The sequence below is a fragment of the Notothenia rossii genome (genome assembly GCF_949606895.1).
Source record: "Notothenia rossii genome assembly, chromosome: 4".
NCBI classification, from domain to species: domain Eukaryota; kingdom Metazoa; phylum Chordata; class Actinopteri; order Perciformes; family Nototheniidae; genus Notothenia; species Notothenia rossii.
In genome coordinates, this window is record NC_136902.1 from 16,726,297 (window position 1) to 16,743,613 (window position 17,317).

The 17,317-nt window shown below is 40.8% G+C and overlaps 1 protein-coding gene across 2 annotated transcripts in view; it reads right to left on the reverse strand.

The window, feature by feature from the left end:
* The window catches only part of LOC307034668 (metabotropic glutamate receptor 7-like), a 65,553-nt gene that overhangs the window by 36,465 nt on the left and 11,771 nt on the right, over positions 1–17,317 (reverse strand). For both annotated transcript variants that reach the window (XM_079673502.1, XM_079673501.1), the window contains exon 2: positions 1,619–1,835. In XM_079673502.1, coding sequence (XP_079529628.1) covers positions 1,619–1,835 — 217 coding nt within the window. The remainder of the gene's footprint in view (positions 1–1,618; positions 1,836–17,317) is intronic.

Genomic DNA, 17,317 nt, shown 5'->3' on the forward strand with positions numbered 1-17,317 from the left:
ACTCCCTGCAGATGTACAGGAAATGGATTGGGATCCATTGAAGGTTGACGTGAGAAGCAGAAAACACTTTCTCTTATTGTCTTGAGCCAATGGGGTGTGTGAACTCTTGAGATCTACGGGATATTTGTATGGTAGTGCGTTATGTACACACTGAGTAGTTTACTAAGACGGCCTGCTGGGTACAGCTCACCACATCAATGTCAATGTTTGTGTGAGTTTTTTAAACCTATTTTAATGTATACTCTAGTATTTCTAGGGGATACAACAGTGTCATGGCAGGTTTATTACTCAGGACCAAAGGCAGCACTGCGTCGTGTTTGAAGTTGTTTTGATGAGTGGTTTAAGGGGAAAGCTGCAAGCAGCAATACCACATGCCAAGCAATCAGCCTGTTCGAAAACAGGCACGTTTTGAAGAGGCACTGCATATTTACAAATATGGAAAAAGGGATTGGGAACAGCAATTGCCAACACTTTTAACTGCTGTTAAAATAATCAGTAAATTCAAACTCACTGGACTGTATTATAAAATGTATCCGTGTTCTACTCTTGCAGAATTGCTGAAGGGCAGCAGATTGTAAACCACATGATTTGACAAATATAGCCGACCCGTTGTACTGTATAGCAACGGAGTGTCTCCTGGCGACAGCAGTGACTGCTGATTCACATGTACCACCACATGCCCACAACGGCATCAATGTGGAAAGAGCAGGTGAGTCAAGCATGTGCACAATTGTCAGCCCAGTTACAGGCAGAAACACGCCAATACCTTGTCTGAATGCACATCTCTGTTGTGAATACTCTTCAACATCCTTATTCTAACCCTGCTAAACCAAAATGGAAACTAAATAACTTAACACTTAAACATGAAGAAAAAGTATCATAGCCACTTTAAACAATCACCATTAATGTTGCATTACAACAAACAAGACAGTTTCTAATAGCTTGTTTCCAGCTCATTCAGTCGGTTGGCTCTCTGTGTAATCACGGCTCCTGAGAGAAATGTCTAGAGACATCTACTTAAGAAGGCTGGCTTCTTCTCTAAAAAGACTTAATATCTAAAATGCTGCGGCTTCATGCACACAACCAGGCCAGAGTGGTTTGAACTGACTGACAACGAGGCCGACTGACCATCATTACTACCCTCAGAGTGCCGCATTCTCACTAGCAGGGATACCAAATTGAGGTTGAGTGAAACAGAAAAGGCAGAGAGTGAAAGAAAATCGTGTCTCCCACATGACCCGCTCAGACCAGTCCTCTCTCTTCTGTGCTGGCTAAAAAGAAGAAATTAGACATTTTTAAACAATTCATTTTCGGCGTCTGCGAACAGCTAAATTAAAACTACTATAGTTACATACAGTATATTACATTGACAAGGGCACAGGCTATGCTCATTATAGTGACGCAGCAGCTGTTTCTCTAGTTTTTTTCTTCCAGTCACAACTCACTGGGGGACTTAAACAGCAGTTGCCAAACAGATCAATAATTCATCCACCCAAAACAGATTTAATGTTAAATAGGAAATGCAAAGTTGAAAAAAGTATATGTTTAAATCATTGAAACAGTAACATTAAATAATTTGTATTCTGTTTAGTGCCCATTGCTGATCATCGTTTCTTACCTGCTTCTTTGGAGAGTTGTGTGAAGGCCTCCACGCCCTTCTCTCCGTAGCTGCCCTCTGAGGCGATGGTGGAGACGTAGGACCAGCCCAGGGCTTGGATAATGTCCACCATGGCCTGGGCCTGGAACGAGTCTGGAGGAACCACCCGTGAGAAGAAGTCATAGCGCCTGTCATCACTCAACTCCGGGGCTGTTGACGCATAGCTGATCTGCGGGATCTTGAAGGGGACAAGAGGGGTCGGGAGGGCAAGGAAATGTTAACTCGGAGCTATTCTGGTAGTGATTAATAGTAGAAGAATCACAGTTTTTAATGGTTGCGTTGAAAATCACTGACCTATTTAGCAGTTAGGGGTAAACTGTCTGCCATTTAAGATCATTTAAAAATGTAGGGTCAACATGCCCTTAGTCCAGTGTTCTCAATCAAAGAAATATAGCGTATTTTTTACATGTTAGATGCAAAAATTACAGTTGTTGCCAGGATCAGCTATTTTCTGCCTTTAAGGGATACGTTTGACATTTTGATGAACATGCTTATTCGCTTTCTCGGTGGCTATCAGACTATCAATAAAACTCTCATTCCTGTGCGCTACAAATGCAACTACTCCATCAAACTAGCTGTGCTTATCACAAAGTCATTTATTTCTGCTGTTCTACTCTATCCAGCTGCTGGATGTTACTCAATATTAAACATACATAGGTGATAGTGGTATCAATCTTACCACACAATGCTCAGAAAGAAAGCAAATGCCTATATTCCCCAACATATACATGTTATATTAATGTGTTACTTTATTGTGTGCTGGCAAGAAAGATAAGGTTCAGCTATAATTTAAGTTGACACCTTTATGCATTGTTTATAGGTGAAATAACTATGTAGGCTATGAGAGAATATTATGTATCATTAATAAAATATCCCTTCCCATGAATAGATAATAGCAAAGTTTTTATTGCATACACATTGTCAGATAAGATACAGTAACTGATTTTCACATAAGTTTCCTTTATGAACAATATATTTGTCTCATTAATTAATAGATTATACATTTGACTGAAAATATACTTAGTTTGTAGCCCACATAGACAGCTGATGCCTTGCAGAACAAACAAACGATACATGTTTCATATATTTCACATTACCATGTCAATTGATCATCTTAGAATATACTTGCATTATGTTATGTAATATTGTACAGAGCCTATATTGGGTCTGTTACCTGGGCAACCTGCTGTGCTGTCACTTTCCTTTTTCAACATATCAATGGAGACTTACCGCAGAAATGTATTTGCAGCACTTTTTGTATGAACTAGCAGCACAAGCGCTCCTTTACACTTCCCTCCTGGTGAGACCAAGGTCTGTCTTCACCACCCCGCAGCAAATCAAGATATTAAACCTTCTATTAAATTCAGTTTTCAATTGCATCTCACAATCTTACTCAGCTTTCAAGTCTTTGAAGAAAGACGGTTTATAATGTGACCCAGGTTCCCTACTTGTCAAAAGATGAAAACTCAATCTGCTGAGGAAGACAGCAACATACCATTTAAAGTTCACGATAGCTTTTCTGTCAAACTGTCAATGATCAAGAATTAACTTATGTGGGGAATTTGTGAATGGAAGTTAAATGTGTTACTAATCAACCTAATAGCTTAATGTTCCCTCCCTAAGAAAGGCAGCTTAATCACACTAAATTATAACTGAGGCATATTATCAACTGGAACAGTGAAGATGTAGGTAACTCAAAGAATCTCATAGGATAAACATGGACTATATCAATCAAGTTCTTTAGAGGAAATGCAAGATAGGCATTTTCCTAATGTTCAGGAGCCCCCTTAATAGTCGGCAGGTGTTCTTGTCACCCTTCTTTAAATTGCTCTAATTTTTTAGCAAAGCTTGCAGCATTGCTCTGGAGAAATGACAATCTGTGAGTTAACATGCTGAGGTGGTGATCATGGAAAGCATTACGCCTTCTTGGCATAAGCATCTTTAGTATTGTCATTTTCATCATGCCAACCTTTCCAAATCCAAAAGAGGTAGGTTTGTGCGCGGCAAATGTGCACACCCAAATTAAGTAATCAGAATAAATGGAACCCCAGAAATGACATGTATAAACCATGTATTTAACATATATTGCATCATTTTATTCATTTTTCACAAAAAGTGGTAGTTTGGTAAACAGTGACATCAACGACATGTTGGGTCTGTAAAATGCCTGAAAAGTAAAAGAATGGGAGATAAATATCCCAAAGTCATTTTATTATATTTTTTATGTGTTTCTGGTCCTCTTTAAGTTGAGACAGTGTAGATGAAGGATGTGTCAGGATGTAGGAAAGCCAGAACTCTTGCGTGAACATTGGATAAAGCCAGGTTCATATTCTTGTTTCATGTTGTTGACATATTAGAGTCAAAGGTTTGCACAGAGCGAAATATCTTTGTGTTGCGCCATAAATCAGAAACTACTGCATTAAAAAAAGTACTGCATTTCTCTACTGATAAAGTGTGATATAAATAATGTACAGGCTTTCAAATTGCTGTAGTTCACTAAACAGAGGCATTGACGAGATGTTTGGTGTTGAAAATGTCAGAAAAAGTGAAAGACTGGGAGATAAATATCCCCAAATCTCAAAATGGTATTATATTTTGTGTGTGTTTGTGGTCCTCTTTCAGTTGAGACACTGTAGATGAAGGATGCTTCAGGAAAAGACCAAACACTGGATGTCTTTCAGTCGCCAACATGTATTTTCGAGACACTGATATTAAGGGGGAAACCCTGCAGGACTCAAATGCCTAGTCTCTGTTCCCCAAACTCATTTGGGAGTGATTACCCATCAGCCCCAGGGGTAACGCTGCCCTTCCTCTGCACGTTGTTTCTCTTTCAGAAACACAGAGGACTGTTTGTATGATGGGATCACAGACACGCTGCAAACGCTGTCCGCCAAAAGTCGAGTCCAGTGTCTATGTAGAGTCATTTTTATTTTTTATTGTTTGGGAAGATTGAAAATCGGTAGGGAAAGCCAGCTAAGTCGGTAGGCGGTAGAAACATGTCAAAAGTGGTAGACTACCGCCCAAATCGGTATGGGTTGGCAGGTATGCATTTTGAGCATGTTAGCAGGCTGGAGTTAGCATTTAGCACAAATCTGTACTGCCTCACAGAGCAATGGCCAGTTTGCCAGTGGTTCTTTGTTGTTCTCTTTCTTTGGGGCAAATACATATATATAGTCCTAGTTGTCAAATGTGCATCTTGTTCATGCCAGCTAAACCTCCCTGAACAAGTAAAATAATTACATTGGATTTACATATCTGAATGTATTCATCATCACAAATCAAGATTAAAGTAAATCAGTTGATACATGGAGGTTGTTTGAGGTTGTTCACAACGCTGCCTGCTTAAGACCTTAATATCTAATCAGCAACTGTGTTTGACGTTTTAAAACAGCAATCACAGCTGGTGAGACGTCTGGGCTCAAACTGGATACCCCCATTAGAGAGGTGGATGCACATGCAGAGACATGAATCATTTTCTCCTGAACCCATCGCAGAGCGTCATCACAGAGTCTAATCTAAGCACTCGATGAATGCCATCCATTGCTGTTAGGGTGATCAGAAGCAGCCGGACACTGGGGAAACACAGGAATGAGGACGCAGCGGATGCTGATGGGATTCCTTCAACTCACAGTGTGTGAGTTATAGCTTTAACCCACAACTCAAAAGGGGTCAACCGCACCAAAGCTGACAAATTGAGGAGTCAGACTCGAGACGACTCAATAGGTTTCAGTTGCCAAAGAGAAAAATAATGGAAACTACAAAACCGGCAAACAAAAGAATCAGCGATGCAATTAAAGGAATTCACAGGTGGGAATCCTGCCGCGATGCCACACGTTAAATCACTCCAGGGCTGCCTGAATCGAGTGTAGTGGGTCAAAGAGGGATCGCTGCAAAGTAATGGAAAAGCAACAGCAGCAGTGATTTGCATTTAAAAAGACTCTTCTTTCCAAAAAGTAAAGCATCTATTTGAAACATTTGATAGGGGATTTATTTTTAACAGAGCAGCTGAAGTAATAGTATGCAGTCAAAAGGTGTTATAGGTTTGTTGAATCACGTCCCATCTTCGCCCCAGCTGGGAAAATAAGCTGCTTGAACATTTGTCTCTCGAGCTTTTTGCTGCAGGGAACCATTTAAGAAGGCAATGTCTTTTTACTTTGTCCTAGGCTTGTACGCTGCTGGTATCGTTTTTCAATTCAATATTCCCCAGAAATCTAAAAAACCTCTATGTCTTCAGACTGCATATTTTTAATTACCACTTTGACCTCCAGGTAACACAAGTGCTAAACCTTGATTGATAATTGCAAGGGTGTGAGGATTAAACCTGCTGGAATTATCAAACAAGGAGATACTAACTAACTAATACTGATAAGAATATAACACCTTTGTATTTTTAACTCTGGAAGAGGATGGGCTGCAAATCAAGTGGAACCCAAGTTAGTAATTAAACCTTCTTTATGAAATAGAGGATTTAATTAAAACCTTCTCAACTTGATTAATATCTTTCTGAGTAGATGAAAAAACAGAAAGTTTAACTTTGCCACTTCACAGCTACATGATTGATTTCCCGATGGTTTCAACAAAATAAGCTCTTGATCTGCACATTTAAAACAGATTTGAATTTATTGATAATGCCAAGATAATAGGGCGACAAGAGTGTATATTTTATCAACATTTTAGAACACTTGATATTAAGCCCAGAATGAGGAAAGGATTATTTTCTCTAAATACTTAATCTTTTATAGGATTTTGCATGTTTCACCGTTGCTTACCATACTGCTTGCATCTCCTTATTTTATTAAGTAGGTTTTAATCTATAAGATTTGAAACATGGCGTCACACATCAGAATATAATCACTGCCCCTGTGGCAACAAGGTGAAAAGGTGAGGGTGATGCCTGCAAGCGTTCTGATTTTGACAACTACTACAGAAACCGTAAAACCGATCATGAGCAACTGAGTTGAGGCCAAGAGAGCGATGATTAACGATGCCCCCTCTCAGTGTAACAATTACCCAAAGCTGATGTCTGGCACCTGTCAACTGCTGTATACATCAAAGTTAGGATTGCAGAGGGTAATGGCCTTGCTTGCTCTTGAATGTATCTGTGCTGACAGGATCGATGGAAGGAAAACACAGAGGTCTGTTATGGGGGACACTGTTTTATTGATTTAGCACCACAAAGTGCTGTGGCCAACCTGAATATAAATCTGTTGCTGAAGTCTAAAAAAGGTTACGAAAAAAAGAAGGAAGGGGTTGGGAGGTGGTGTGTGGGGGGGTGGAGGTAGTCTGCTTACTGACATTAAATGAGAATTTCAACCTGGGTGTTTAAGAAAAGATGTGACTAAGCGAGGTTGTGTAAAGGTTAGACACGTTCACAGTAAGTGGGAATGCCAGGTGAAGTTAATTAGAGTGCCTTGGCCTTTCTGTTGCATTTTCCCATACAGCAGTCCACAAGCACCACGGGCAGCTCTGCAGAAAGGTGAGAGAAAGGAATGTTGTGCTATAATCGCCCTGCTCCGCTAATGCAAGGGTGATGCTTCTGACGAGCTCAGAGCAAACCTTGCAGCTAGCCCCGCTGCGCTCATCCGTCTCTTCTCTCACACGTTCGATGCAGAAAGAAATGTTATTTGAAGAAAAATGGGCAGCATATGGCACAACACGACTCTCAGTTGGGGTAATGGCAACCATCTATCCTTGTCATCTGAGAGGAGAGCAATCTGCAGATATGAAAAGACAGAGGGGTACGACAGTCCACGAGTTCTTAAACAAAAACAAAAGCCATCTTTCAAACGCCTAGCTTTTCCTACAAAAGGCAGCACTGAGCAGACACCACTCAGTGTCGAAGATTAAGCAGAGAGAAGTAGAGTGTTGTCCATACTGGGTTTGGTATCCATTAATCTGAGAGCAACCCTCTAAAACATAGCTGTGAGTGGCAGAGCTAAAATGTTTCCCATGAATGGCTCTAACTGGGGCGAGTGCTGCCAGGCAGTTGCTGTTGCAGGAATCCCTGTGCTTCTATTTGCTGCATGATTAGCTTCTAAGTATATCTTGACATCAGTCCGCTCGATTCGGCTGTTTGCAACAATCTCCACGGTGACGGTGGAAATGACAGCGGGTTTAGACCCGACTCTAACCCCATGCTGTCTGTGGCCGGACGCCAGTGCACAGATTGTCCTTGTGACACCAGCACAATGACACAGTAAGTATGATCCCATGGACTAGCCAAGGAGCCATTTTGAAAGCAATTCAAAAACCACACACCCCACCTTTGATAGAATAAATATTTGCTCACAAAAAACATCCCCTGTCAGAAAATGTATTTGCAGCTCCACAGCCTGGCGTTGAAAAGCAGCAACGGTCGATATCCTATAAACAAAATAATACAGTATGATACAGGCCCATAAAGATATTGAGTAGTAATCAAGTTGTACATCTTTCCTGCTATATCAAGGCTTAGCTACTCTGTGACAAAGGGGGGGAGGGGGGGATCAGACAGTCACTGGTTTGTATCCAGACAGCAGAGTTAGCAGGGCAGAGGTAATGACTGTGTCCATACATTCAACCTCAGGCTGGGCATTGGTAATCTCCCTCTCCCAGAGCATGGCACTGCCAACAGTGTCGCGGAGGCAAGGAGGAAGGGCGGGGAGAACCGACAGCTTCCCCTCCCTCACTTTGTCACTCACTCCCCCTCTCTTCCTGCCCATCTGTGTCTCTCACTCAAACTCTGCTTTTGTGAAGGCTGTGTTTCATCATCCTGCCCTTACACAACCTGTGACTTTCAGCCTTGCTCCACTGTTCTCCGCCCCTCTGTGTGTTTCAGCCCCGTCAAAGAGGGTGAGACAAGTGAGTCTCATCTTCCATCATCCCTGCCTCCCTCCATGTCCTCTGCCTGCATGCAGCCCAGCCCACACAGATGATCAGCGGACACTTCCTGCCCTGAGAGGTCCTCTGGCAGCCAATTTCCCCCACAATCAGAGACAATCTGCACTCAGTATTTTGCTCACATGCCACCCAACTTTTCCCTCCTAATCTTTTCCCCCCTTTTTTCTCTATAATTTTCTTCTAAACCCTTGCTCCTAATATCTACGCTCAGGTATGACCCACTCGCATTAGTAGGTACGTTTTGTCAAAAAATGTAATTCCACCGAGCCACGGATTTCATCAACATTGTAACTGTGAACGTTTATTTTCCAAACAATATTTGCACGTGGCAATCATGATTATTATTCTGATGGTCGTTTTTAGGAAACTCGAAACTTTAGTTTGAATTATAATAATAGATTTTAGCAACATAGCGGAAACACACAACTCTAATATATTCTGACTTTATAATAATACAATTGGCAAACGTGTTAAAAAACGTTTGCTCATTAACACATCTATAGGACTCTTATAGCTCTATTACTGGTCCACATGGTTCATTGATCATGTATTGTTATTGATTAAAGCAGTTTTGAGAAAAACGATAGAAAAATGATAGTCACAGCTGACTATTAAAAAGTATCTCATACTTGTAGCATTAGATGAGACAAATTAGTATATTTAGCATAATTAGATGCGTTACTTTTGAATTCCCTCTCCCCCACACTTCTCACCAAGGCAAGCATCACATCACACTCCTACTTCATTCCACCAGTTACACGCCTTTTTTATTTTTTGCAAGGAACCTTACCTGAATAGCGTTTACTGTGCTTTGCTGAAGCTTTCTGCACCAGGACTCTCCAGATTGCAGAGTTGCCCACACGGCTGAACTACACTTTGTGTTACATGACGGAAAGTTAGGCTTTTGTAATCCTTTATCCAACACGACCTTCCACGTCTCCTTCTTTCCGCCCACTTCTGCTTTTCCCAGTCGATTCCCTCACCCTCCGTCTCTCCCGCTCGAACCACGCCGGTCCCCCGGGCCGCTCCAGTGCTCGGTGCCGGCCTGCAGCTCTTGCATGGCTGCCCTGCCAGAGTGTATTTTAAGACAACCAGCATGTTTCTCCACGGGTACACAGGCTAGGTATGACTCACGAATCAGATATTTGACCAGCAGAGCCACCCAGTAGAGTAGAGCCGAGGCGTGGGAGAAAAGTGTGGATCGCTCACAAAGGGAACCTGACCGACCTCTTTCTTCCCATCTGGTAAACAGACTGCTATTTCAACTCTATTGCTGTTTCAAATAAATAATCGTTTCCAAACACTCAACAACTCTCGAAGCCACATCGGAGACAAGTCTATACTGAGGAGAGGCTTTATGTATAGAATGAACTGTAAATGTGCAGTGATGCTGGTATGAGCACATGCCATAAATGAAGCCTATACAACGACTTAAGGATCTTGCCTTCCAAGCTGACATGACAGTCAAACCTTTACGCTGTCACCCGTGAGAGTTATTTGTACAGATACTGTATCTTTTCAAGTAATTTTGTAAAGAACCTTTTTGACTTAAGCTTCAAACAAAGCGAGGCCCTGCAGAGAACAATGCGGTTCAGAAGAGCAGCCTTGATCATCGTGGCTGTGCCGTGTGCTCTCTCAAGGTGTGACACAAACTGAGTAAAACACAGCCTGCAGGTTTATGACTAAGTATTATCAAATGTATTCCTTTATATCCACAGGGTCTCACATTACAGATGGCTGTATTGATTTTTCCCGACTGCAAAGTGCACTGGACGCAGCCTTGTTTTCTCTTCTGTGCTGTTTTACAGCCAGCATGACTTCATTTTTTTCTCTCTCAGAGAAATATTAAATATCCATAAACCAATATTGAAATATGCACGACATTATGCCCCAGGTCAGGAGAACAAGAACAATTATTCCAACAGAAACAAACTAATACAAATCTCTGTTTGTGTTTGGGGGAATTGTCGATGTGTGCAATATCTTTTCATGTCTGCACTGCCTCATTGCTCTGTCCATTACTGTGACAATCTGTGAATCACTCACACATTATTCACCAAAGATATGGCATAGGTGCATGTTTTTTTCCCCACCTACACCTGGTGCATCCAGGGTCTGACACATACATTGTCACTCGTGCACCTGCAACACTCTGACCTGCATTGCAATGACTCCCTCTGCTCTTCTCCCCCCCCCCCCCCCCCCCACCATCTCTCCCTGTATAGCTCTCTCTTCAGACTCGACAGAGCATCATCACCAGGCCCATTTCTCCCCTAATAGTGCAGGCAATGCGGGTGAGCCTCCTCGATCTTATCTTCCCTCTCTGTCTGATCCTCGCAAAGAATTCTTTAGCAGGGCATGTAATTACGAACTGATCACAGCCGTGGAAAATATAACAGATATCCTATTCCTTCAGTTAGTGTGTCTGAACCTCTACTTGATGCCATGCACTTGAGATATTCGGTACCAGTTAAGTACAGACCGCCACACTTTAATAGGCAGTTATTTGAATGCTTGGCAATTCTTCGGGTGTTGCCTTGTACCTCTCAAGAGATTATAGTATCTCATCAGCTATCCCTAAATTCATAACATATGCCAAATCCACTGTCAGCCCGTATGGATCTGGAGTGTCAGAGAAGTTGCAATGTCATTAGGAATGCACAGATGAATACACTTTCCTGCAAAACTTTCCGTGAGCATTCAAATTGCTAGAACGGATGTTATGCCTGCTGTTTTGAGCTATACATTAAGGAAACTGCAACAATTTTCACAGGGGGGTGTTTGGAAATGAATGTATGCAGCCGTCGTGTGATTACGCAGAGATTACATTCTAGAAGGAAAAATGCAGAATATGCTGCTTAAACTGCTAATCACACGAAGATACTCACTCATCGAGCAGTGCTTTAAAATACTGGAAAAAGAACATTAACATCTTTAAAAAGGCAAGTCAAATCCAGAAACACATTTACAAGAAAAGTAGTTAAAAATAAATGGATAAACAATTGAAGGAATAAATGAACAAAAACTAAAGATAAAACATCCAGACTGTACCAGGATAAAACTACAAGTAGGCAAAACCCCGAGTACACCAGAGGATAAGACTGATAATAAAAGCAATTTGAAAGACAACCTTGAGTGTGGGTATGAAAAAAAAGTCTTCAAGGTAGGGCATTTCACAGTCAACGAAAGGACTTTGTTGTAGCTGCAGCGGCAGACCTTCCTCCAAGGCTTTATACAAATCTCTCCTCCTCTGCTAGAATTGTCAGATTCAGAACAGGCTCTTACATTTACTATCTGTAAGCATAAGCATTTAATTGGTAGACGTTGCTGATGAAAGTGTAAACCCCCAACCCGGGAGGCTCAGTTCAGGGCACTAAAGTCCCTTCTCTCCCGCAGTGTTTGCATCCTGGTGGCAAAAGCACAGTCACCTTTCCTCTACTGTCAAGACAGGGGACATTCAGAACGGCCTGAAGATATCATGCTTAACGTGACTCATAAGAAGAAAAAAAGAAGGTCTGCTGAGAGTCAGAATAGCGGTCGGCTATATGTCCACAGATCATAAAAATGTTCAAATGAGAAAATGCTAAAATCAAGAATGTATGGTCCCTCAATGGTTCTGAAATTCTGTCTGCTGCATTTTTAATGACTCGGATGCTTGAGGCAAGAACATGGAAAGTGAAAAGTCAAGCTCTTAATGTAGAGGCAAATATATGGTAAGGGTTGGTTTTGCAAATGGTTGTTTTTTCACTTTTCAGTCACATGTTTCTAGGATTGGCAATTCTGTTTTTTTTGTCACTCTACGTGCAGAGATTTAATATGACACTTCGGTTTATTGGCCATTCAAGTGGCATGGCTTTATTGATGGAAATTGTGTCCTCTCAGTCTACCACTTTGGTCCAGACTGAAGTATTTCAAGAATTGTTGGATGGATTGACAATTTTGTTCAGGTTTTCCTGTGAAATGCCTTAAAAATGGTCCGCGGAGAATACAAATAACTTTGGTAATCTCCTGACTTTTGCTATAGTGCCACTATGAAGTTGACATCTGTGATTTAAAGTAAAAAAATGTAACTGTTATTAGATGACTTGCCATGAAATTGGGTGCAGACATTTATGTCCCCTTAGGCTGAATTCGAATCACTTTGCGATCCCCTCTCTTCTAACCTAGCGCCATCATTAAGCCAGAAATGGACTGTAGTTTGCCCAGTACTGGTTTATGGCTCAATAATGACATTGGCATCACCCTCAACTGTTTTATGTTTTTAGTACTGATTAGGTATTAGCATGTTCGCAGGGTAAATTAAGATTGCAAACTTTCAAAAAAAAATCACTGGGTTAGCAATATCTTTTTGAGCATGCTAACATTAGAATTTTGTTCTAAGTAGTACAGCCTCACAAAGCCGATTGAAGGACTGTAAGCGTTTACTCTTGTTAGACACTTGTGAGTTTTATAAGGCTTAATTCTATCACCTACAGTCAACTTATAGGATTTAAGTTGCTGATTACTTTATTTAATTATTGCAGTCTGCACAGGCTGCTGTGCTTCAGACACTTTAATGCATGTCTCGTCTCAATTACAGGCATCCATTGTCTTCTGTTCATTTCTACAAAATACAAATATATTATTCAAATGTCTTGAGTTGTGTAACCCATCACAGTTCACATCAGATCTGCACTCTGTTTTGTCACAGTCACATATAAGTGATCCGGTAATGCAGTACAGACTCCAAATCATTCTGCTCTTTCAGTGCATTACTCCGCAATGATAAAGTAACATTAGGCAAACACGCTGGTACGGTCATTTAACCTTTCAAATATTTAATAACACTACCACTGCGACTACTGCTTCTAATCAACATCATACTGTTCTGTGAGCAATGGGGTGTGAAGAAAGGTGGCTGTTATATGGTTGAAAACGTTAGGTAAAGATTATTAAAGTCGCACTATGTTTGCTACTTTCACTGCGGCTCACTCTGAGGATAATGATCCTGAGTGCAGTCGTGATCTCTCTGCTCTGTGCTGCAGGTGTGGAGCATCACTCAGGGCATCTGACCAGGTAGTCGTGTCAGCAACACACTGGCTCTGCCACGTAGCCAACAATGGACAATGGTGCTCTCAGTGAGCACAAAAAGCTTTATTTTGTTCCATACTGAACAATTTGCCAACTCCGAATGAACTGGACACAGTTTTCCAAAGAGCTTTTCTTTGTCAATAGACTCATTCTCACTGAGATCATGATTCATCAGAGCAAGTGTCTTGACTAATGGACCGGGAAGATTTATGTGTAATGTGTTTTTGTGACACGCATATTTCACATAACTTCCACTCGCAGTGAGACAAAGTGTCAGAAGGCTGAACACTGACATGTATTTCAGAGCCAGAAGCAGAGATGCGCAACAGACGCCAGATCAGACAATTACCCTCAGACAAGTTAACCAGCCGAAACAGGAATAGACCCAGATGAATACAATGGAACTGTCACACACTGCTACTGAAGGCTTATCTTTATTTTCAACAAGAGCACTAACATGACTCTTCCCCAAAACAACTCATGTGGAGATCAAGTCTGCTCAAAACACAATCTGTCAAACGAGATGAAATAAGACAAAAACAATCCCTTGCATAGAAGATCTGAAAAACAGGCTTTTAAACGTGTTGCCTTACTGATCATTGAAAATAAGGAATAGTGTTGATCTATTTCACTTAGTCTTTTAAATGTGAGTTATATTAAGTATAACTGGTATAAACAGATTGTGGTTTTAAGAATCAAGAGGACAATTCCTCTAAATCAGTATTATAAAAGCTAAACATATGAACACTGGCAGAAAAGTATGATGTTAACTGCATTTGGCCTAAACAGATACAATGTTAAAATATTCATGGTAGTGTGACTGTACAGAAAAATAAATCAAAGTCTTCGGGTAAACTCGATTACTCACAGCCACTTGTAATATGACCAGCTGAGTGGGTGAATTTAAGTGCCTTGTGTTTATTTATTTATTCATTTTATGTTCATTAGAGCACATTGAAAATCATAACATCTGTACGGATGGTTTCTCCAAATAGAAAGATGGGACGTGTTCCCAACTGCGCACAGGAATTGGAAAATTGAAGGTAGGATTAATGCCACCCTAAAACTCACAGAATTCTAGGACATTGTAATTACACATGTTCAAAGCACAGATGTGTTTACCTACCATTAACCATAAACACAACATGTCTAACTGCAACCCTCACCCCAAAATAGCCTGAAGCAAACACTAAATATAGCAGTATAGTTAATAGTTAACCTTGCAGGGACCAGCGTTTAATCTCCAGAGGTTTGAGACCTTGTAATAATCAATGGGAGTATACGTGACTTATCTAGAGCCAGTTGAGTAGCACTTGAAATGTTTTACAGTAGCTCTATGAAACCTGATGTACTTATATAATTCTGTTTTCTTCAAGTTTGTATTTTGTTGGTCGAACGCACTTATTGTAAGTCGCTTTGGATTAAAGCGTCAGCTAAATGTAATGTAATGTAATACACACTTGCCTTGACTCAAGATTGATCTAAAGTTGTTAATTAGGGGCTTATTGCATGAAGCTGCCAAAGCTACGCTTTAGGCTATGCTGTGTCAGAATTGGGCCGCCATAAAAATGTGACAATACATTCGGTAAAAGAAAACCCATGGGAAATGCAAGAACTGGGACAAGTCTGTTTCTGTTTCTGATGCTAATAGTGAAGACGATGTTATGGAAGTTGAGTTGAAACACTCAGTAGTGTTCGCCATTAATAAACATCGAGCGAAGAAATGGAAAACCTTCTGTTCATTGAAACCCCCACTCTCTATCGCAGCATGATGGAACGTAAACACGGCCACTGCTCAGGGAGTACTCGCCAGTTCGGTAATGAGTCAAGGCGAGATACAGTAGGCATTTAACCTGGATGTAAGTATTTGTGTAGCCCATTGCTGTTCAATATACAAAGATAATGGAAAAATGTAAATAACAGTTCATGTGGGGAATACAAAACAAGATATAGTCTTATCACGTACAATTCATGTGTCTAGTGTTGCTGTGGTGCCATAAACTGGTGGATTCTGACGCTAAATTATAAATCAAAACCTACTCTGGGGGCATCTGGCGGGGTCCTGTGTTAACCACATGCGTCAAGCATAAAACTGGGTTTCCATAAATTCTTTGGAGACCTGTTTTAAGCTTAACCACTGCATGCCTAGCCATAATATCACTCCTGCAGTAACCAGAAACCAAATGAAAGCCCTGAGATGGTTAACCTTGAGGGGCCACCTCCCCAGGATGTGAATATTTTAACATATTGTTGTCCCATTAACATGACTGATGGATGGAAATAAAAACAAAACCATCAGTCACAATATGGAACAAGCTGACGGAAGTATTTCATCAGGTTCGTACGATAGCTTTCTTAAAACAGATCATAATCCTCCATAATAAAATATCAAAAATATATTCTATAAGTGTATCTACTGGCAGAAGTGGGGGAAAGAGATGTTCTGGAAGATGCATACAGATGGTGGTGCCTCCCAAAGGTCTGAGTATATTTACAGTCAAATATTGTCCTTCGACCTCCAGGTAGAGAGCTCTTGACAGCTCTATGCATAATCCATTGATAAATGACATGCTATTGATCCTCCTCTCTTCGTTGAGGGCCATATGCGAGTGCTCCAACACTGATAAGGCAGTTAAAAAACACTACATTCTGTCAGCAATAGCTCCCGTCCACTAGTCAATTTTAGTTTAAGCAACCCTATTTGAAAGGAAAGAGCTTAATTTGCAAAACGTCAATGGTGATTGAGGTCTTCCCCGAGATCAATGTTAGTGTCAGAAGCAGGGGTTCAGGCAGCGCTTGAATCCCACAAGATTTGCATCTGAAAACAGTTATCCTGTCAAAGGATTTTTTATGTATGCTCTGGCTGCTGCGGTATACTTTTCAAGCTCAAAAGAGCAGAAACACATGACTATGTTCAGACAGAACCGACACGCCACTGTACAGCCAACCAGAGAAAAGAAAAAAACCCACGCTTACAAAGCATCGTCTCGAGGGGAATAGACCAAATTCAATTGAATCTAATGAAACACCAAAGTTACACTCTTTCATTTCATGTAAAATCAACAGGTATTTTAGCATAACTACCCGAGGCCCATGCTGCACTCTAATAATTTAGTGTTCCTTTAAAGGTCTACACTGGACTGGCTGATATAATGGTTATATATTACTGAGTGTTGTTAGCAACCGTTATGATGCACCCTCAGGCCCTGCTGTAATATGAAGGACAAGGAATGAATCCTGGTGACAGTTTATTATGTATACTGTGAGCACACTGGATCCTGACATCCACGAGATCCAAAAGTACACACACACATCCACACACACGCAGTCCAACAAGCGCACATACATTTTTCTGCTACTTGATAGTTCAACCTCTTCAAATTTCAGAGGGGTTTTTACACACAAAACATATAATCAGCTTAAAAAAGGTCATTCCTATTGTAATAAATCAAGCTATGAAACAAATATATATTATTTGAAATTTGCTTGACAGTCATAACAGTAAAATGCTATTTACACAATTATGCAACATTTATAATATTTAAATAATTAATACAAATTATAATAAAACCCTTGCATGACCGGCTTGATACTAGAGGTAACACTGTGGAAGGACTATTGTGTTTTCTCTCCCTCTCTGCTGCGTGCTGCTCTTCAGTGGCATGCCATCTACATTAGAGCCCTCACATGGGTGTGCAGTCTAAACAGAGC